The 21412-nt window shown below is 43.5% G+C and overlaps 1 protein-coding gene across 5 annotated transcripts in view; it reads right to left on the bottom strand.

Annotated features, from left to right (window-relative positions):
* Window positions 1–1401: 1401 nt before the first annotated feature.
* Window positions 1402–21412, bottom strand: part of AREL1 (apoptosis resistant E3 ubiquitin protein ligase 1) — a 43803-nt gene continuing 23792 nt past the window's right edge. For all 5 annotated transcript variants that reach the window (XM_060137692.1, XM_060137609.1, XM_060137941.1 and 2 more), the window contains exons 5-20: window positions 20496–20733; window positions 16883–17052; window positions 16458–16638; window positions 16011–16258; window positions 13641–13718; window positions 12727–12868; window positions 12494–12615; window positions 11109–11184; window positions 10472–10581; window positions 8757–8936; window positions 8458–8583; window positions 6588–6717; window positions 6442–6500; window positions 4452–4541; window positions 3850–4025; window positions 1402–3740 (exon numbers count right to left, since the gene is read on the bottom strand). In XM_060137692.1, the coding sequence (XP_059993675.1) occupies window positions 3638–3740; window positions 3850–4025; window positions 4452–4541; window positions 6442–6500; window positions 6588–6717; window positions 8458–8583; window positions 8757–8936; window positions 10472–10581; window positions 11109–11184; window positions 12494–12615; window positions 12727–12868; window positions 13641–13718; window positions 16011–16258; window positions 16458–16638; window positions 16883–17052; window positions 20496–20733 (2229 nt within the window). In that variant the 3' untranslated portion in view covers window positions 1402–3637. The remainder of the gene's footprint in view (window positions 3741–3849; window positions 4026–4451; window positions 4542–6441; window positions 6501–6587; window positions 6718–8457; window positions 8584–8756; window positions 8937–10471; window positions 10582–11108; window positions 11185–12493; window positions 12616–12726; window positions 12869–13640; window positions 13719–16010; window positions 16259–16457; window positions 16639–16882; window positions 17053–20495; window positions 20734–21412) is intronic.

Here is a 21412-nt window from a genome sequence, read left to right as displayed (position 1 = left end):
CCAAAGCAGAGGTAAGGAGCCCGCTGGTCAAGCCACCTGCTGGAGAACCTCTACTGTGTCCTAAGAGAAGTGTAGCTGGGCAGAGGTCTCAGAGCTTGAGCTGCAGTGGCTGGAAGGTAACAGTGCATAAGAAGCTGAAGGCAGTATTTTACTGTGTTAATTTAAGAACAATTCTACCAGCCTCTTGAGTCTTATGAATAACTGCATGATGGGATGAAATCACTCAGTGACAAATGTTCATAGTGACCCGTTCAAAGCCACAAGAGCAGCATGTGTAAATGATGTAGGACTGTTAAATAACCTATAAGTGTAAAGTTGGAGGGATAGGATTTTGTTTTGTGTGTTTAAGACATCTCATACCATTCAAGGGGGCTTGATGAGGTGGGAGTACCTTGAATGCACTCTAAAGGAGTAATTTTCAAGTTAAGATTCCAATCCACTGGGTCTGGGAGGTGGGGGTGGGGAGAAAAAATAATCTGTATTTTAAAAACTATTACAGAGAAATTCCCTGATGGTCCAGTGGTTAAGACTCGGCACTTTCACTGCCAGGCCAGGGTTCAATCCCTGCTCAGGGAACTAAGATCCCGCAAGGCATACACCATGGCCAAACAAAACAAACAAAAACTAACAAAAAATGACAAAAAACAAAACAAAAACAATTATAAAGGGGATTTTGTTTTGATTTTCCAGAATGGGAACCAATGCACAAAGACACCATGATTACTTCCCCAAGAAAGTCAGGGTCCCTAACACTTTTCCTACAAGGCTCAAATCAGAGGTCTGATCTTGTCTTTCTGCCAAGCTTATCTGTGGTTAGAAAAGAATTGGTCCCGCCTGCCACCCAAAAACTTTTGTGGAACAGGGTTTTTGTTTGCCATATGCAAACTTTTGTGGGAGGGTCAAGGGCACATTGAGAAATACATGTGTGATTATATGCAAATAAGAAGGCCATCCCCAAAGTGTTATTCCCTCTGGATGGCAAGTAACTTTTTTTCTTGTACTTTTTTTTTAATTTCCAAATTTTCTACACTGAGTTTCTTATGTTGTAAAACAACAACTAATTAATGTTTAAAAGACTGATGAGAACAGACATCCTCTACTTTTGCCAAACTGGTTTCTCCTTCTGGAGCTGAGCACAAGCACTTGCTTGTCCCAGCCATTGGCTCTCTGTGCAAGCAAGCACTGTGGCCCTGCCTGGCACCATGGACAGCAATCAGGGAAGGGTGAAAGGGCAAGAAAGTCTGGGCCAGGCCAGGGCTCCGGGAGTACATTCAACCCCAAGCTGACTGCTTCTGAGGCATTACTGGGGAAATGCAAAAAACATTTCTAAATTTTTCTGTTCCTTCCCCACCTCCAATTTAAGCCCTGAATCATCACGTAAAGCAGTCACTTGCTCCTTAGTCCTTTTAAACATTCATTTATTTACTGTACAAAATATTTACACTATTGCTGCAACTGTCTGGCCCTTTTGTCTGGCCTGACAAATTTGCAGCAGCAGGGCTTGGTTTCTGCTGAAGTTCTAGAAACATGCCGACATCTTCCTTGGTGTTCACTTGGTGCCTGGTCTCCTTTGGAGAGACTAAAGGCCAGGAGGTTAGCTGGCTCCCCAAGCATCTGGGTCACAAGGGCATAAATAAAACAAGCTGGCCAAAATAAGAAACGTGAATAGAAAACTGCTCAAGAATTACCAGACACTCTTCCTTCTCTCCGACATGGTGTACCTCTCCCCACACTGGCTAGTTCCAAAGCAGGATTAGAAAAAAAGGTCAAAGGAAAGGCCTAAAGAGCAAAGATACTTTTGAATAGTTAGGAGAGAGAGGGTAAACAGGAAGAACAGAAAACCACAACAGTACCAAAGGGTTTTGTTAAACAAAGACCTTGGGGCTAAGGACCACTGCAGGATGCAGCTGGGCTGCAATGGTACCCAGGATGCTCTGAAAAGTGCTATGACTAGAGCTTAAAAGGACAGATCTAACCAAGAAAATCAACTTGAGCTCCAGCATGAGTCTCTGGAGAGGAGAATGCAGAATCCAGAAGAGAAACAACAGCCAAAGACAGCAGAACCAACCCACGTGCCCCCCAGCTGGAAACCCTCTCTGGGCCCGAGGGGCAGCATCGTTTCCCAGGGGATGATGAAACTTGCCTGTACATATCCCATAGGAAAACACCGGAGCAGGCAGCAGCACCTTGTCCTGGTCCCTGAGGACAGCAGTGACCGTGTGGCATGGAGGACCCTGGGGTACAGAGGCCCTGATGCTTGATCCTAGACCCCAAGGATGAGTGAGGTCAGCACCCATGCCAAGAAGGACAAATGACAACTGCGAAGGAGTGAGGTCAGGCAGGAATTGTAGCAGCTCAGGAAGGCTTGTTCCTCGTGATCTCTGGGAACAGGAGGGCTCAGGCGTGCTTCCAGGAGGCCAAGGCATTGCTGCAAGTCCCGCCTCATCTCTGGACTCTTTGTACTTGCTGGTTTTGGCAATAAAGATGGCTTGTAAATATTTTCAGAGTCGAACGCCCCATTGGGAATGGTAGCTTGCAGCAAAGCCTTCTTAGAAACAGAAATTTGGGAATTCAATGAGATTTTGAGTCTTGAAAACGTCTTCATTCAAATCGTAATGAAAAAGGTGGTTGGCATCTTCCAAGAAACAGCTGCAGGTTCTCTTCAATCATCACATAACAGTGAACCTAATTTATCTTCCTCCCTCTTTAGCTGCCCTTGTTGGTAACTGATGGAGTGACAGGAAGTAACTGGGACAGCTAGGTGTTTCTTTATCATCTGATGTATCTCCTCTATGTGTGTTCCCTGTGTCCTGACCCTAAGGACCTGTGAGGAGCAATTAAATTACTGATTCCTTTTCCCTTGCCTTAGTGCTGCCAGGGAACACCAAGCAAAGAGAGAACCAGGGATCGGTGGCATGCTATCATACTGTCCCAATCTCTTGCTCCAAAAGTTTCTTCAATAGAAATCTAAAGAAACCCCAGCTCTTAGCAGACCGCATGAGCTGGAGGTGAGTGGCCGAGCCCAGCCACACCTCAGTGTAAAGAACAAACTCAGGGACAAGCATCAGTAGTCTTCAAGCCAGCCATGTGCCTAGACATGCCCCATAACCCTAAGGGAGAATCACATTCAGCACTGGAGGCAACAGCCCAGCTATCTTTCACATTCTTAGGTCTGTCTATCTCACATGCTTATACTCAAGAAAAAGCTTATTAGGGAGTTCTTCTTTGTGGATTAATGATCATTTCCAGAAACGCTTGCAAGGAAAGCTCCTTTTCCAGTTCTGACACCACAGAAAAGATCCTTTTGTGCTATCAGTCACCATGAGAGGTAGTCCAGTGCCACTCCCGCTACTGAGAGCTTTCTAAGAACCAAGTGCAAGCATAGCAGCATGGCCCTCCTCGCGTGACTGAGTGAGTTGCTCAGATTATGTACCTGCCAAAGTGGCTTGCGGGGGGGGGATGGGAAAGGAGGGGCGAGGGAAGGACAAGGCTTGCAGGTGACTGAATACTCCAGACACGGAGAGCACGCAGCAGCTTCTGGCTGATGGTTTTGTGTACGTTAGGGTCAGTGGTTGTGTCTGTTATGTGCACCCGGATGCTCCAGAAAGCACGGGAGCCAAGTGGATGGCAAGAGTGGTCAGAGCATGCCAAAGCCCTCGCAACCCTCACTGATGGCCAGCTGCAGCATCCTGTGCACCTCTTCATAGGAGTCATACGTAGGGAGGCACAGCTGGTTGAAACTGGAAGGCCAAGGGGAGAGAAGTGATTAACTCACACCACCAGAAACACTGGCAAGGGCTGGAAAGGTAATCCCCCGTGACAGCACACACCAGGCAGTCAGATACCCACCACGTGTGTGCAGTTGGTAGCGTGCTATGGGTCGGAGTGGCAATAATCTGGAATGAGGGACAGAGGGCGGCAAAGCCTCCAGGTGGTAGCTGGGACGAGCCTGTTGTGAACTGAAGCAGCCGAGCCAACTCCTCCTGCGTCAAACTGGAAACCACGGTCCAAAACCACCTCATGACCTGGCAGGGAGAGCACAGGGCTGGGGTCACGCCTATGTGCAGCTTAGGATTTGACCCCTGGGGAAGGAACAGGATATCCTGAAGTGGGGGTGGGCCCCAGTTACTGCATGCAGGTAGGAACGGCTAGAGTCGACAACCTCTTTAAAAGGAATTGATATTGTTACACGGTCAGGAGGGTAGTCGCTGATTACTTGGTTCTAGTTCGCTGCCTTTCCAACGTACTGCCTCTGTGGCAGCAGCGTGACAGCCCTTAGGGACCAGGGTTCCCGTCTGCCTGGATGACCACCTGCCTTTCCCACATATATCACTTTCCCACATATATCCCAGTTGATATGTCTGCTTCTCCGACTACTTGACTTTTTCCTTCTGAAACTATTTCCTTACAAGACAGCACAAATTCGACTAAAAGAAATTTGGCCCACTTACCTTTTCTCTGAAATGCCATGAGCCACCAACGACCACCGCATGGGCTTTGAAGTCAGACACACTGATGTCCCCAGTCCCACACATCAGCAGCTGCAGAATAGTCAGGTGTTACTAGGATAGTCAGAGGGGCAAAGTCCCACCATAAGGTCAAAGTGTGTTAACATGCAAAATGTGGAATACGGAAAACACCAAGAAAGAGACATAAGGTGAGGTCAGAATGCCAGAATGCTTCAGGAAAATCCATTATAATAGGCCAATGGTTCCTAACCAGTGTGGTAAAAATCACACAGCTTAAAAAAAAAAAAAAAAAGATAGATAGACAGATGCCTATGGCCTTACCCCAGACCTACTGAATCAGAATCTCTAGGGACAGGTTACAAGCTTGTGTATTTTGAAAAAGTTTCCCAAGGGCTTCTGATGTGCACCCCTAATTAAGAACTGCTGCTATATATTATTTTGAATTGAAACAGAGGACAGAAAGGGAACCAAGTGTTTACTGCCTGTCCGCTCTGCAGGTGGCCTGGGAATACCAGGGGAAAAAGCAGGCCCTTCCCCTTTCATGAAGACCCCCAGCCGCATTTATGAATTTGTTAGATGGCCTTTCCTTTTTCCCAGGATCCATCCTTCTTTTCTGGATTGAACTTCTACTACCGTCCCTTCAGCCCTGCCTCTACTTGGTCAGATAAATGAAAAAGAATGCCAAAAAATGAGAACATTAATGACATCAGAACCCTAAACATCTTGTTGATGTTCTAATTTGGTTCAAGATCCAGCAAGTTACTTAGCAGACTCTAAGTATTCATCCAATAGCTATAAAGAATGAAACAACCTAATCAAAGAAAAGAAAAGCCCAAATTAAGCCTGAGAAGCTTGGCTCCTTCAAAAAGAACTTGCTAAGCTAATGAGTAACTAAGAGCAGGATGGGGAACAACCGTTAAGAGACTGTGTCCTCCCTCCTATGCACTTTATGAATTGTTACAAATGCTTTGCTTCAGGATAAAACAAATTACACCAGAAGCTGTTCCTCAGCCCAGAAAATGACAGCAAGAGATGACAGGTCTGTCAGAAACTTCAGGCTGAGAGATGGAGAGTTCATTATTCAGATTTCATATCTAAAGGTACAAAACATGTTGAAAATTGCATGAGACTTTGATTCTTGTTTTGAAGCCAATTCAATTAATAAGGATAAAAACTGTGCAAGACTACTTGAAACTACTTTTTGTTTCCCCATTTTTAAAGAAGAACTTCCTCCCTACAGGAAATAGTTTACAGAAACATGCCCCTCATAAAGGCTACGGGAAGTTAAAGCTAAAGCTAGTAACCTGCATTGTGTGTATCATCTGTGAGCAGCAGGTAAAAGCAAACTGGTTTTATTTTTTGTCTATACCTGAAGTTCATGGAACTTCAATTTTGCTAATTATAGCAAGGTATTTACCCACATTTTGGGTGTTACAGGATCTAAAATAAGAATATATTAACTATATAGTGTTGTAACACAAAGCTGTGAAATGCATCACATCTTTTGGTTTGTTTCCTTCACTAGAATGTAGCTCTATGAGGACAGGGACTTGGTCTTATTCATTCCTAGCTCCCCAGTTCTTCAAAAGCACATGGCATATAGAAGACATTCAATAAACAGTCTGAACAAATAAATTCTATTATTCCCTTAAATCACCTTTAAAGGTCACAGAATTTACAAAGACTGTACAGGATACCAACATTCTTTACTACTTGACCAGTATCAATAATATTTGATGAATAAATATTAACTATTACTATTCATAATTAGTAATTTGCTGATTCCTAATTTTCACATTCAAATTTTTTTAAAGCTGGAGAAAGGGTCCATGCATGGAAGAGTGACAAAAGTAAAACCAACACTTAAAGGGCTTTCCTACTGCATCTCATAACAGAAGGTGCAGTAATCCAGTTCCTGTGGGCATAATAAAAAGCAAGCCAAGAATAGGGGGTGTCAATTGTAAGCACTTACCTCAAGCTCATTCTCATCAAAAATAGCCAAAAGGTTCTCAGGGACCAACTCATTCAGGCCTGAAACAAAGTAGCCAAGTTAAAGCCATATTCACACCATGGATACAAGTATTTTCACCTCAAAGCCAAGAGTAGACAGAATCCCACCTTTTAGGAAATGTTCCACTTCCTCTTTCACTTGACTGGCCAGCCGATACTGGGCCAGCAAATTTAAATAGAAGATTTTATTCGCGTTGGTGACTGGGGTTTGAGCTCCACCTGTCATAAGTTCTATGACCTGAAAGAAGAGGCAAAAGACAGGGAGAGGATGTAGATTGGAGTTTATAAGATGACATCTGCCCAGTATGTCCCACAAACACAGCATTATTGAACTCCACCATGGTCACAAGTTCCTACTGTGCGTTCAGGTTTTCAACACACTTGGTTTTATTTAGTTACTAAGCTTAAGGTTTCCTACCGCTATTGCTATATATTCTCCTCGCTACTGTTTCTGAAGTGGGTCTCTCAGTAAGTCTCCTCTGACCTGGTCAAACAGTGGTGATGCAACAGGAAGATATTATGGTTCCTTGTTAGCAACATTTTAACATTTCTATGATCCAAAATTGAACCATTACTGACCTCTTCTCTTAACCCCCTGAGCCAATTGAGAATAAATAAAACTATGTAAGTAGTGAAGAAGTCTTCTCAGGTCTCAAAAATTCTAAGATGGGCATAGATGTTCCCTACATTCTTCTACTTCCAACGTGAGTCAATGGAAAAAGCCATGGCTTGATACTTGGAGACTAACTTGCTACAGGATTTCAGTCACTTAGATATTTGGGCTCCCGATTTTTCTATCTGCAAAGAAAAAGCTGAACTGCATGATTCTCAAATAGAATTGGCACACTCCTTCCAATAAATAACTCCTAAGGGAGCTTTGAGGAAGCCCTGAAGCACAGTTTAATGCCACAACCCCAGAAAAACCTGTGTACAATGACCATGGTTGTCTTCATAGGTGAGCAGTAAAGGCCTCCATTTAGTTACAAGATCAGATTTTAAGGTCCTGACGACAGCACGGTAGGGACGGAACTTTGCTCCAGAGCAAGGATTCTCAATGGATCTAAACGTGTAAGACTTTTTTTCTGTTACTGTGCACAATTCTGGATATTTTTATTTTATGTGTGTAAGCATTTCTAACTAGTAGCCTAAGTAGTAAATTACTAAGATTTAGTATTCCTATTAAATCCATTTAAAATCAGTACTCCCCTAGGCCTGTGGACCCTAATTCAGTACTCCAATGACTCTAAACATCTTGCAGTGCTGGGTCAGGAAGACAGGCTCTGCCCACGCACGTGCAAAGGCCATCAGCTGGGATCCCCACAGTGCTCCCAAAGGTATCTGATTATCAGTTCAGTGATACCAGTGATCACAAATTTTCAGTCATCGCTATTTTGCTTTCAATTATTTATAACTGCAACTTTAGCTTCATCGTTACCATTTGATATTATTTAACCCCAGGATGTAAACAAAACCACACTTGCATCACAAATACTTTCGGCCATTAATTTTCTAGTAAAAAGTTTAAAAATATATACGCACAGTGTTAAAATAGGAGTCATCTAAAAAAAAAAAAAAAAAAAAAAAGGAGTCATCTACCTCCCTGCCCCTAATGTTAAGAAAGACACTGTCATCCCTTCCAAAGCTGCTTGTGCAGTGACGCTTCACTATCTCTTAGTTCTTTCTCTACTGGAAAGTAGGAATGGGTGGGATGGATGGGTATACGTGCCTTTGGCTCCACTTAAATAGGCCAAGACCATACAGTGTGGGATGCAGTGCCCCAAAGCTATGCTCTCCAATATGGTTGTCACTAGTCACATGTGGTTATTTAGAAATTCAGTTATTTGGTCATACCAGCCACATTCTGGGTGCTCAAAAGCACAAACAGAGAACACTTCCATCATTGCAGAAAGTTATACTAGAGAGCCCTGCTCTACAGAAGGGTGGGAAATGGGACCCACAGGCTTCAGTTCTCTCTCACCTTATCCAATTGACCTGATTTGTTATATTTCTCTTCTGCAAAGACCAGCTCCATCTCACTCATGTCATTGTTGAGGATGAAACAAACTTTAGATTTGTAGAATTCTGGGTCATCTGTTTCAAAGTACTGAGGAGACAGAAAGACACAGAACAGAACATGACTACTCTTACCCAGAAACGAAATTTGTAACTGCCTGGAACCACTTACCCATTCAAACTTAAGAATAATAAGCTGAGGGTGGAGAGATTCCAGAGTTAATGGCCAGGGGCCTTAGTAGAAAATGCACACCTAGGAGTTACCTTGTAATGCATACGCAGTCCTATGATTTGGGCCAAGAAAGAACGGGTGAAGCGAGCTCGGACCAACTGCTTGTAGGCTCCTCCTAGAGAGGACTCATAGAGACACTTGCCCACCAGGCGCCCTGCAAACTCATACATCTTTAGGCGCAGATGAGCGGGGCGATTAGGGTTGGGATGCACCTGTCAAAGAGAAAGATTAAAAGGCCCTGGGCCATTTTTCTTCAAGCCTAGTTCTGTGAAGATCCTCCCTCCCCAACTCTATCCCAAGGGAGCAAAAATTTCAGTGTTAAGATCAAAGAGCCCATCCAAATGGCATTAGTTGTTTGGTAGCCACCACTGAGTAATTCAAAGTGATTGGATGGGGCTTCCCTGGTGGCACAGTGGTTGGGAATCCGCCTGCCAATGCAGGGGACATGGGTTCGAGCCCTAGTCTGGGAAGATCCCACATGCCGCGGAGCACCTGAGCCCGTGCGTCACAACTACTGAGTCTGCACTCTAGAGCCTGCGAGCCACAACTACTAAGCATGTGTGCCACAACTACTGAAGCCCGCATGCCTAGAGCCCATGCTCCACAACAAGAGAAGCCACTGCAATGAGAAGCTTGCGCACCACAACAAAGAGTAGCCCCCACTCACCGCAACTAGAGAAAGCCCGCGCGCAGCAATGAAGACCCAGCACAGCCAAAAATAAATAAATAAATAAATTTATTTTTTTTAAAAATAGTGATTGGAGGATAAAGGGCAAAGATAGACTTACGTTAAATTGAAGAATTTTATATTTATTTCATGGTCCCTGGCTGCAAACGGAAGTTAATCACTGGATGATATAATGCCTTTTCCCTAAACCAGAAATTCTTTCAGCCAAAGTCTACTTCTCTACTCCACCTAGTCAAAGATCTCGTACAGGGGCTTCCCTGGTGGCACAGTGGTTAAGAATCCACCTGCCAATGCAGAAGACATGGCTCAAGACCTGGTCCAGGAAGATCCCACATGCTGTGAAGCAACTAAGCCCATGCACCACAACGATTGTAGAGCCTGTGAGCCACAACTACTGAAGCCCGCACTCCTAGAGCCCGTGCTCCGCAACAAGAGAAGCCACCGCAATGAGAAGCCCGTGCACCACAACGAAGAGTAGCCCCCGCTTTCCACAACTACAGAAAAGCCCGTGCACAGCAACGAAGACCCAACACAGCCAAAAATAAATAAATAAATAAATAAATTTTAAAAAAAGAGAGAGATCTTGTACAGAGTTCAATTGCTTCAGGTATGGTTTTTTTTTTTTTTTTTTTGGTGGTACGCGGGCCTCTCACTGTTGTGGCCTCTCCCATTGCGGAGCACAGGCTCCGGACGCGCAGGCTCAGCGGCCATGGCTCACAGGCCCAGCCGCTCCACAGCATGTGGGATCTTCCCAGACCGGGGCATGAACCCATGTCCCCTGCATCAGCAGGCGGACTCTCAACCGCTGCACCACCAGGGAAGCCCTCAGGTATGTTTTGAGAAAAGTGGCTTAATTATTAAAACACTAAGGAGAATAGCCACTGTATTATAATGCTTTTAAGTTATATATTCATCTGTCTGCATTTTCTCTTATTTTTCAGATGAAATAATGAAGGCAAAGAGGAGGGAGGCAATCTGATTAGTTCAAACTCTTATTAGTCTCTTCATTATAACACAATCCACATTTTCCTCCCACCCACGCGGAAGTCACAGACTCACTAATGCTTGGTTGGTGTCACTGAATCGGGTGAAGAGCTGATTGGTGGTGTCAAATAGTGCTTTGCAGATTAGCTCAAACCATTCCCGGCGAGGCCCTCCCCAGTCCAGAGCTGAAAGTATAAAAAAAAGAAAAAGTGACTCTGGCCTACCACCTCTTATCACTTTTGTTCATTTATTCATCATTTTATACTCTCCGATCCTTACTTCCTGCATTCCACCACCCTGGTGTCCCCCATTCCATCCCACCTCAGCTATGGACTTTTATTGAAATCCCCTCTTTCTGTAGGATTAAAGGTATTCTGATCACTAAGCTAATGCCTCCTGGTGGGGGGATACAGATCAGAGAGCCTAGGAAACTGACATTTCTCTACAAAGGTTACTTTACCCTTCTGCTTCAAACTCTCCCTCCAAGTCCCTGAATGTATGTGCTTTACAAGGTCTACCACGCTATTAGCCATTAAACGCCACCCTTTTTGTCTTGACTCATGACTTCTTTTTCCCAGGGAAAAAGAAGCTGGGGCAGGGGTGGCGAGTATGTGTAGGGGGGTTGTTTTTGTTTTTGTGGATGCGGGGTAAGGAGACAAGGAGGAGTGGGAAGGAGAGTTAAAAAAGATGAATATGAAATTTCAAAACTGACCTTCTTCATCCTGAAAAACCACTTCAAAGTTCTTGCTCCAATCTGAGATGGAGAAATTCCGAGTGGCTTTCAGAGACTGAAAAGCAGTGAAAGAAAAAGAAAGGAAACTGTCAGAACACTGGCCAGTCTCTCTTGGGTGTTAAAGACAAAAACACAAGAACATTGCCATTGTCCATGTAATAACCACAAGTACCTGGAGGCAATATATTACTCATAAATAAGCTTTAATACTACCATCTTATATTTATTTTTTTATTTTTTATTTTTTGCAGTACGTGGGCCTCTCACAGTTGTGGCCTCTCCCGTTGCGGAGCACAGGCTCCGGATGCGCAGGCTCAGCGGCCATGGCTCACGGACCCAGCCGCTCCGCGGCATGTGGGATCTTCCCGGACTGGGGCACAAACCCATGTCCCCTGCATCGGCAGGCAGACTCTTGACCACTGCGCCACCAGGGAAGCCCACCATCTTATATTTAAAATGTAAATATCTCCAGAAGAAATCTAAAATTAAAAAAATAATCTAATTCATATTTATACCATTGCCTTACTGGAAAGTTGAAACTTCTTTTTTTTAATAATCCTCATTTTATTAATGAGAAAACTCTTAAATAAAGAAGTAACAATGGCTCAGATCAGTAAGCTGTCAGCAAGAGAACCAAGGAGTCTTGGTTTTCAGTAAAGTACAGTCTATCCACTAGACATTTTTAGCCACAAGGCTAGGTTCAGAACAGGAAGCCATGCCACAAGGAGAATGTGGCTGAGAAAAGGGGTTTCCAGCAGCACCTACCAGAGCTAAATATCACAAACACTTTCTGGACAGGGACCAAGGCCTTCTCATTCTCAAGGAACGTAAGAACTATGCCAGTGTCTATGTAGTGGAGTCAGACACACATCAGGCGTTCCTTTTCCATCAGGCCAAAGTGACAACAAAAATCATTTCCTTTTAATCCCACAAGAGCTCTTCTATTCCTGGGATTCAATAACAGGAACTTTCTTCTATAACAACAACTTAACACCTGCCCTTAATGCTTTTAAGTTAAATAGTCATCTGTCTGCATCTTTTCTTATTTTACAGATGACATAATGAAGGCAAAGAGGAGGGAAGCAATCTGATTAGTTCAGACTAGTAAGAGTTCCATGAAATTGTTCAGGAGGTAGTTCAGTCTGATCTTAAAGCCAATGTGTCAACTAGTCTCTCCTTTCGATAACATACCTCCAACAAATCTGCCCCAAATGCAGTACAATCAAATGCATAGAACACCATCTTTAATACGTTTAAAGAAGAGAGAGATGTGGGTTTCATAAAAAAGATAACCTGCAGAATATAACCAAATATCACAGAGGTTTCTAGTTGGAAACTTTTGACAGGGATGAAACTTTACGCACCGATTCCAACAAGGCATGTCTGCTGACCTTCAGGGTGACTTTGGAATGTGGTCTTTTCATATGTACCTGCCGAAGCTCTCTCTGGAAAAAGTTCACCTTGTCCTGAAAGGTCTCAGAGCCTCCTAAGGAGCAGCAAGATCCATCATGATTAAGCCTCATTATAAGACACCTGTGCAGGCACCCAGATACCTGGGGTCAATGCCTACCCCAGCAGAATCCCTGTCCAAACTCACCTAGGTTTTTATGGAGTGAGCGGATGAACGTGGCCGCTAGGATGTTCCTCTCCTTACAGCTGAGCTCCACAGGAGGCTGAATGCCATCATCCACCACCAGTGTGAGCAGCTTATGGACAGGGTCAGGGCCAAGGTATGAAAACTAACAAAAGGAAAACAAAGAAAAGAAAAGGAGTTCATCTATAAAGCCCTCACATCCAGCAAAAAACCTTCACATCCCTACCCTTCTGACCAACCAACAGAAACAAGTTAAGCCTGTTTTCCCCAAGTAAGTACCTACCAGGAGTACATCTCCTTGTTTTTCACCTCAGGGCTCTATGATTCAGATTTTATTTTAAATTACTCGAGTCACAGAGACCACCTTTAGTAAGGATCACAGGCAACACTACAGACTTTCCAACATAAAATATAAGAAGGGTAAAAGCAGGAAGGATATGTGAAATAGCAAATGAGCACCTGAATAGGTTGGGCAAACTGGCTGGAGGAAAGTGATTTGCCTTTAGATTCCAAAAGCTCAGAAGAGTTTAAAACAAAAAAACCCACTTTTTAAATTTTTTTAAAATTTTTTTAATAGATGAGACTACTGGTGCTAAAAGAGCTACCTCTGGCACGCTGGGAAGCCAAACTCAGGTCAGAGTTACCAGCACCCTTTCCATTAACTTAGTCTTAGGGACAAAAAGATAACTGTTGAAGTATTCTGACTTGCTACCAATTGCTGTTTCTGTAGGCACGTGTCCTCCTAGAACTACATCCTTCACGAGGAGGTAACAACTCTTTCTTTATTTGGCAATAAATCCTGTGTGCACAATGAGAACTTCCAGAAACAACAAAAGTCCTTCAAGGAAAAAAGAAAAGGTTGAGATGTTGGAGGCTGAAGCCTGCTCTACATGAACCGGATGTAAGGTTCGACTTACTTTTGTTCCTGGGCACACTCGGAAGGTATAAAGGCGCCAGGGAATGATTTTCAGGTAGAACTCCTTCACTGAGAATTGCTGGAGGACCAACATATAGAAAATGAAGTGAATGATAAATAAAGAGGTTCTATTTGAGTATAGTAATTCAAATATCAGTCCCCATCTACATTTCTCATGATAACCCTTTTCCTCTCTGAACAAAGAAGATAATTTAGGACTGAAATCAAATAGAAAACATCAACTCTATCTTAAAACAGGCAAATTTAAAGTATTACGCTCACCATGCAATTTCACACAGATATTTCATAATCTTAATACTCAAGTCTTACTACCATTTCCAAATATCTGAGATCAGGTTTTCACTTTATAAGTAGATAACATTTCACCTAGAAACAATCAAAATCTCCTTCTGCTTAGCCAGATGCTGCTCAGAGAGACTTCTTCCAAGTCAGTGGACAGGGAACACCAGTGGCCCACGCCCACTGCTTTATCTCTATTTGAATGGCACCAAGGATTTGCTAGGGAAGAGGGGGTTGGGGATGGGAGGAGTCTCATACAAAAAAGTTCATAAAAATCCTTTAGGGCTTCCCTGGTGGCGCAGTGGTTGGGAGTCCGCCTGCCGATGCAGGGGACAGGGGTTCGTGCCCCGGTCCGGGGGGATCCCGCATGCCGCGGAGTGGCTGGGCCCGTGAGCCATGGCCATGGCCGCTGAGCCTGCGCGTCCGGAGCCTGTGCTCCGCAGCGGGAGAGGCCACAGCAGTGAGAGGCCCGCGTACCACAAAAAAAAAAAAAAAAAAAAAAAAAATCCTTTATGTCAGAATAAAAAGAGGTCTGTTGCCATTTACAATAAAAGAAAAGACAATGCAACAACTTTTTAATCTAAAAAAAACCCCTGGGCTTCCCTGGTGGCGCAGTGGTTGAGAGTCCGCCTGCCGATGCAGGTAACACGGGTTTGTGCCCCGGTCCGGGAGGATCCCACATGCTGCGGAGCGGCTGGGCCTGTGAGCCATGGCCGCTGGGCCTGCGCGTCCGGAGCCTGTGCTCCGCAGCGGGAGAGGCCACAACAGTGAGCGGTCCGCGTACCACAAAAAATAAATAAATAAGTAAATAAAAATTTTAAAAACCCTGTGGGGCTTCCCTGGTGGGGCAGTGGTTAACAATCTGCCTGCCAACGCAGGGGACGCAGGTTCAAGCCCTGGTCCGGGAAGATCCCACATGCTGCGGAGCAACTAAGCCCGTGTGCCACAACTACTGAGCCTGTGCTATAGAGCCTGCAAGCCACAACTACTAAGCCCGCGTGCCACACTACTGAAGCCTGTACGCCTAGAGCCTGTGCTCCGCAACAAAGAGAGTAGCCCCCGCTCGCCACAACTAGAGAAAGCCCCTGTGCGGCAACGAAGACCCAAAACAGCCAAAAATAAATAAATAAAATAAATATTGAAAAATAAATAAATAAAAAATTTAAAACCCTGTTATCTGAACATGTAGTAGGTCAGATTTTTTTTCTTGATTTTTAAAGAACTCTTCATTAAAGAAAATTTCAAACACATACGAAAGAAGAGAAAACAGTACAATGAAGTCATCACCAGCTTCAACAATTATCAGGTCACAGCCAATCTTGTTTTATCTCTACCTGACCATTTCCCTCTTTGCCATTCCCCCAGGCCAAATTAAGGCTAGATTTTTAAATGATGAATAGTGCATAGCAAAGTGTTCTAAAGTAGAACAGAGTTAGAACTCAGGTTTGGTTATGCAATTAAAGGAATGTAATGGGATGTTTCAAGAGTCTCATTTTTCTGAGGTCTGTATGAATAAGCAAAATACAAACACTAAAAAAGAAAACCCCTAAGACAAAGCGCCTCTTAGCTCAGGGGCCTTGGGAAGTTCACCTCCTTGTCTCTGCCAAAATGTCTCTATTCCAATCCTGTACATGGATCATGACATCTGTGGTGGTTTCACAAATCACTGAATGAAAGATCAAATTATTCTGAAATAGTACAAGGGTCCAACAGTAATTTTTACACTAGTGAGAAATTGTTAATGGTTAAAAGTAGCTTTCTTTAAAACTCTGAGAGCCATGCCTTGAAAAGTCTTCCCAGAAGCAATCAAACAGCAGAAAGTTACAGGTGCTCTAAAGTCCCAAGGCACAGACTCTCTAGACAGAGATGTAATCCAGCCAAACCAGACATGGGCAACAGAAGAGGAGGCACGGCCTTCTGCTCAACTTGAAGCAGCCTCCTCAGTATCCCTGAACCCCAATACGGCAATGATCTCGCACTGATTCTCAGACTGTTGCTTTGTGGATTTTGTAACCAAATACCAATTACAAGCAGGCTCGGTGGGGGGGGGGCCAAGAATGAGAGTTCCAACCTTTGGTGACACGTAGCAGTACACCTTCTTAGGTTTCTTCACCTTCTCAGGGGTGTGACACTCAGAGGGTGAGTCTTCATCTTCCTCCTCCAGAGCCGTGGAGGGCCGGCGCTGGGCAGAGCTTGTGTGCATGGGCGGGAGGTGCCACGGCGTGCTGGTGCAGTTGGCAGCATTATACAGATAAGCTTCAAAGTAAATGCTCACTCCTGAGGTGGACACATTGCGTTCGACAATATTCCTCTCATTCTCTGAAGTATAACAAGGAATAAGGTTTAAAGTGCAAGACAGGGGAGAAAGTTACCTATCACTAGACCTTTAGTCCACAGAGCTCTAAACCAAGTTTGGCTCAAATATCTAATATTTGTGGGGTTGGTCAGAAGAATGCAGACGTGCAAAGAACAAGTGGCCTGAAAAGAGGACTAAATCACAGCTCTTCTCTCAACTCACCACTTAGGACAATAATGTCAAATTCGCCATTATTGATTGGCTGGTTTTGGTATGAAATGCAGGCATGGAAGCAGCCTCGAGAATGCAGGGTGAGCCGCAAGAACACCTGGTAGGTCTGCCGGTTGGACGTCACTGACTTCTCAAATGAGACACCAGTGCTCTCTTCTTCCGGAGGACCGAGCTACAGGAGGAAAACAAAGCAACATGAACCATACATAATTTTCCCTGTTTGCACAGTAATTTACTCCTACAAAGAATTTTCCTATCTACGAGCTAATCGAAGTCTCACAGTTACTAATGAGATAGGTATTGTCAGATGAAGGAAGGCAGGCACAACAGTCAGGGAGAAGGAGATGGATGGAAGTGAACTAGAGAGGGTGAGAGTGACAGGTGGGAGCACGCAGGGCAAGATGGGAGCCTCTTACCTCGTGAATGGACAGACTGTAATTGTGCTCATCTCTCAAGGACGTGGAATTGTTGGTAGGGTTGTCATACTCATCTCGGGGCACTATTTGAAGAGTGTGTGGCTGCCCACAGGTCAACACGAGAGTAGAAAAATGGCACACAATTTTGGTCTTGGAAGGAACCACCATTCCTGGAACAAAGACAGTGGAACATAACGTCAGAAAGGTGATTTTTAGGGCACAAAGATCTACTCAGTCAGTGAGTCCTGGAAAGCTGGGTGCCAGCCCAGTTCCTAGGGATAAACAATACCATTATGAGGCAGAGAAGGAGAAAGAAAACAAAGAGATTAATTCAAATGAACTTCTGGGAACTCATTTTTACAAATTCCTAACCACTGCAAGCACTAAACAAAATGACAGAAAAACTTGGAGAAAACAGAACTGAGAGTTATAGTACCAAGAACCCCCCTGGGAACCTACAAGTGAAGCAGGCCTTAAAAATAAGTGAATAATTGCAAAATAAACAAACAAACTCGAAATATTTAGGTGCAAATCTAGCAAAACACGTATAAGATTTGTATGTTGAAAACCAGAAAACGCTGATTAAAGAAATAAATTCAGGACTTCCCTGGTGGCGCAGTGGTTAAGAACTCGCCTGCCAATGCAGGGAATATGGGTTCAAGCCCTGGTCCGGGAAGATTCCACATGCCGTGGAGCAACTAAGTCTGTTCGCCACAACTACTAAGCCCACGTGCCACAACTACTGAAGCTCGCATGCCTAGAGCCCGTGCTCCGCAACAAGAGAAGCCACCTCACTGAGAAGCCCATGCACTGCAATGAAGAGTAGCCCTCGCTCGCCACAGCTTGAGAAAGCCCACGTGCGGCAACGAAGACCCTATGCAGCCAAAAATAAATAAATAAAATTAATTAATTTAAAAAAAAAGAAATTCAGAGGCATACCATGTTTATGAATTCGAAGACTCAACATAGCAAAGATGTCAATTCTTCCCTAATGATATATAATTTTAACACAATTCTTATCAAAATCTCAGCAAGATTTTTTGGTAGATTTAGACAGTATTATTCTAAAATTTATATGGAAAGGCAAAGGATCTAGAATAGCTAAAACAATTATAAAAAAGGAGAGTAAAGTGGAAAGAGTCAGTTTATTCAATTTCAAGACTTATTGCATAGTTGTGTAATTAAGATTCCGGTATTGGTGGAGGGACAGACACACAGATCAATGGTATAGAACAAAGAACCCACAAATAGATCCCCACAAATATGCCCAACTGATCCTTGACAAAGGTGCAGAAGCAACGTAATAGGGGAAAGCTAGCCTTTTCAACAAAAGATGCTGGAGCAACTGGACATCTATAAGAAAAAAAAAATCTTGGCCTAATATACAAAAGTTAACTAAAAATGGATCATGACCTTAAATATTAAATGTAAAACTAGGAAACTTTTAGGAAAAAAAACCTAGGAGAATATCCTTGGAATCTAGGACTAGTCAAAGAGTTCTCAGATACCAAAAGCATGATCCATAAAAGGAAAACAATAAATTGACTTCAGCAAAATTAAAAAGTCTTGCTCTGTGAAAGACCCTGTTAAGGGGATGAAAAGGAAAGCTAAAGCTTGAGAGAAAATATTTGCAAACCACATTTCTAACAAAGGACTTACAGAACTCTCAAAACTCAATAGTAAAAAACAAAAAATACATTTAGAAAATGGATGAAATACATGAAAAGACATTTCATCAAAAAAGGGCACACAGAAGGCAAATAAGCATATAAAAAGATGTTCAACATTGTTAACCACTAGGGATATGCAAATTAAAACCACCATTTATAATGGCCCCAAACTGAAAACAACCCAGATGTTCTTCAACTGGTGAATGGTTAAACAAAGTATGGTATATTCACACCAAGCAATACTACCCAGCTATAAAAAGGAACCAACTACTGATATACTCAACCTGGATGAATCTCCAGAGAAATATGCTGAGTGCAAAAAAGGTAAGTTAACCAAAAGGTTACATACTGTTATGATCCCATTTATATAATATTCTTGAAATGGCAAAATTACAGAAGTGGAGAACAGATTAGTGGGCTGCCAGGAGTTAAAAAACAGGTGGGTGAGGGAGGGAAAATGGGTGTGGCTGTCAAAAGGCAACATGAAGGATCTCTGTGGTGATGGAAATGTTCTGTGTCTTGACTGTATCCATGTCAATAACCTGGCTGTGATACTGTACTTTAGTTCTGTAAGATGTCACCACTGGGAAAAGTGGGTCAAGGTACACAGCATCTCTCTGTATTATCTCTTACAACTGTAGGAAAATCTAAAATCATGTCAAAATAAATAGTTCAGTTTTAGTTTAAAAAGAAAAGGGCTGGTACACATTATAAGGATATGAACTGTTCTCCACTGGCGGCAAGGTGAGGCAACTCCTCTTCGTGTGGAAAGGAGTCTGTGAGTGAGTCACTGAAGCAAAGGAGGAAATACCTGGAGAGGGAGAAGGCTTGGGAGCCACCTTGTCCAGAGGCTTCCTCTGTTATAAGGGAAAGAAAACTGAGGACCTTTCATGCAAACATATGCAAATCTTCTCAAGACCCCTCTTGTTATGGTTTGACTCCCAAAGTGGACACCAACCTGGCTAGTATCTAATGACACTGTCAAAAGGAAGCCAAGGCAGGGCAAACAGGGCAGCCAGGGTCTCAGCACACTAAACGGTATGTTGCAGAACCAGGAGTTAGAGATTATACTTTTAGGTTTTAAAGCACATGAACATCTATTATCTGGCACAAAGGACACAAGGGGGTAAAAAAAGTTGAGATAGAGGCCTCAATTCTTAAGATGCTAGAAGCTTGGGCGGACACTCTTCAGTAAGAAGTAAAACACATACTGGCAGCAAGGGCAGGATTAGGGTGATTTTACTTGAAAAGGTTTCAAAAATCCGAAGACTTTACCTTTGGTCTATTCTGGCACCCTCACCCCTTAAGAACTTACCCGGCTGATGACACAGCAATTCCACTCCTAGAGAAATGAAAAGATATGTGCACACAAAAACTGTACACAAATGTTCACATCAGCATTATTCATGGTAGTCAAAAGTGAAAACAACCCAAATGTCCATCAACTGATGAATGGATAAATAAAATGTGGTATATCCATATAATGTAATATTATTTAGCAATAAAAGAAATGAGGTACTGATTCATGCTATAGCATGGACAAACCTCAAAAGCATTATGCTAAGTGCAACAAGCCAGTCACAAACGGCCACATATGTTATGATCACGCTTTTATGCAATGTAAATGGCAGAGTAGTACCCAGAGTATGCAAATCCACAGAGGCAGATCAGCGGTTACGTAGGGCTAAGGGATTTGGGGAAAATATGGAGTGACCTGGGTACAGGGTGAAGGGGTGATGAAAATGCTCCAAAATTGACTGTGGTGATGGTTATACAAGTCTACAAAGTTTTAAAACCACTAAATTGTGTATTTTAAATGTATGAATTATATAGCATGTGAATTAAATCTCAACAAAGGCACTGTTTAAGAAAAGAAGAAGAAGAAAGGAAAAGCAAAAGGAAGGAAGGAATGGAGGGAGAGAAAGAAAGAAAAAACAACCTACCAGGCTGAAAAATCTTGTAGTAGGGACTATAGGCCACGTTTAATCCACCAAGCTTCACTGAGATTTCGTACCGCCCAGCCCTGCGCACAGTGAAGGCCACCTTGACCACGTTGGAACTGGGCTCCTGGAGGACTTCCTGGGTCACTGGAATTTCCACTGCTAGCTCAACATGAGAGATGTGAACTCTTAGTCCTACAGGCCGATGTGCAGGAAAGGGCTGCCCGTTCTTATAGAATAACTGCGGTGGGGAGAAGAGGGACACCCATTATTGAGCAGGGGGAGAAAATCATTTCCTGTGTTACTTGAGAGAGTGTGAGGAGGGAGGAGGTGACTGGTAAATCTCTGTATCCACCCACTCCTACAGTCCTTCTCACACATGAGGGAACAAATTCTCTCAATGCTTCAAAGAAAACCATTAAGTCACGAACAAATTCTTAATGTATTCTGAGGAGAGGGGAAAATACACCATTGAGTCCATTTCAACTTGACACTTCTGAACCACAGATGCTGCCTACCCTGTCTTACTTGCCCTTTTTTCTTATATTATCACTGCTAACCCAAATGTAAAGGTAAATCAGTGGGTACCACTGGCACTGAGTGAACAAAAGCACTAGGCAGGGCTAGTGGGGTTCAGACTATGGAGCTAAGCACAAGGCTTCAGTGGAGAAGTCATTGCAGGGGGCAGCAAACTTTCTGCAGAGGGCCAGAGAGTAATGCTGTTGGTTTGCGGGTCATACACAGTTAGTTACTCAACTGTGGTGAACTCCTCAAACGTGAAAGCATACATAGGCAGTACAGGAAGATGAATGGGTGTGGCTGTATTCCAGTAAGTCTGTATTTATAGAAGCAGGAAGTGGGCCTGATTTGGCCCTTGGGCCATGGTTTGCCAACCCCTAATCTGTAGCACCTACTCTTTT

This window comes from Lagenorhynchus albirostris, chromosome 1 (genome assembly GCF_949774975.1).
Source record: "Lagenorhynchus albirostris chromosome 1, mLagAlb1.1, whole genome shotgun sequence".
In the NCBI taxonomy this organism is placed as follows: domain Eukaryota; kingdom Metazoa; phylum Chordata; class Mammalia; order Artiodactyla; family Delphinidae; genus Lagenorhynchus; species Lagenorhynchus albirostris.
Note: the sequence above shows the minus strand (reverse complement) of the source record. Positions and strands in the feature narration are given on the sequence as shown.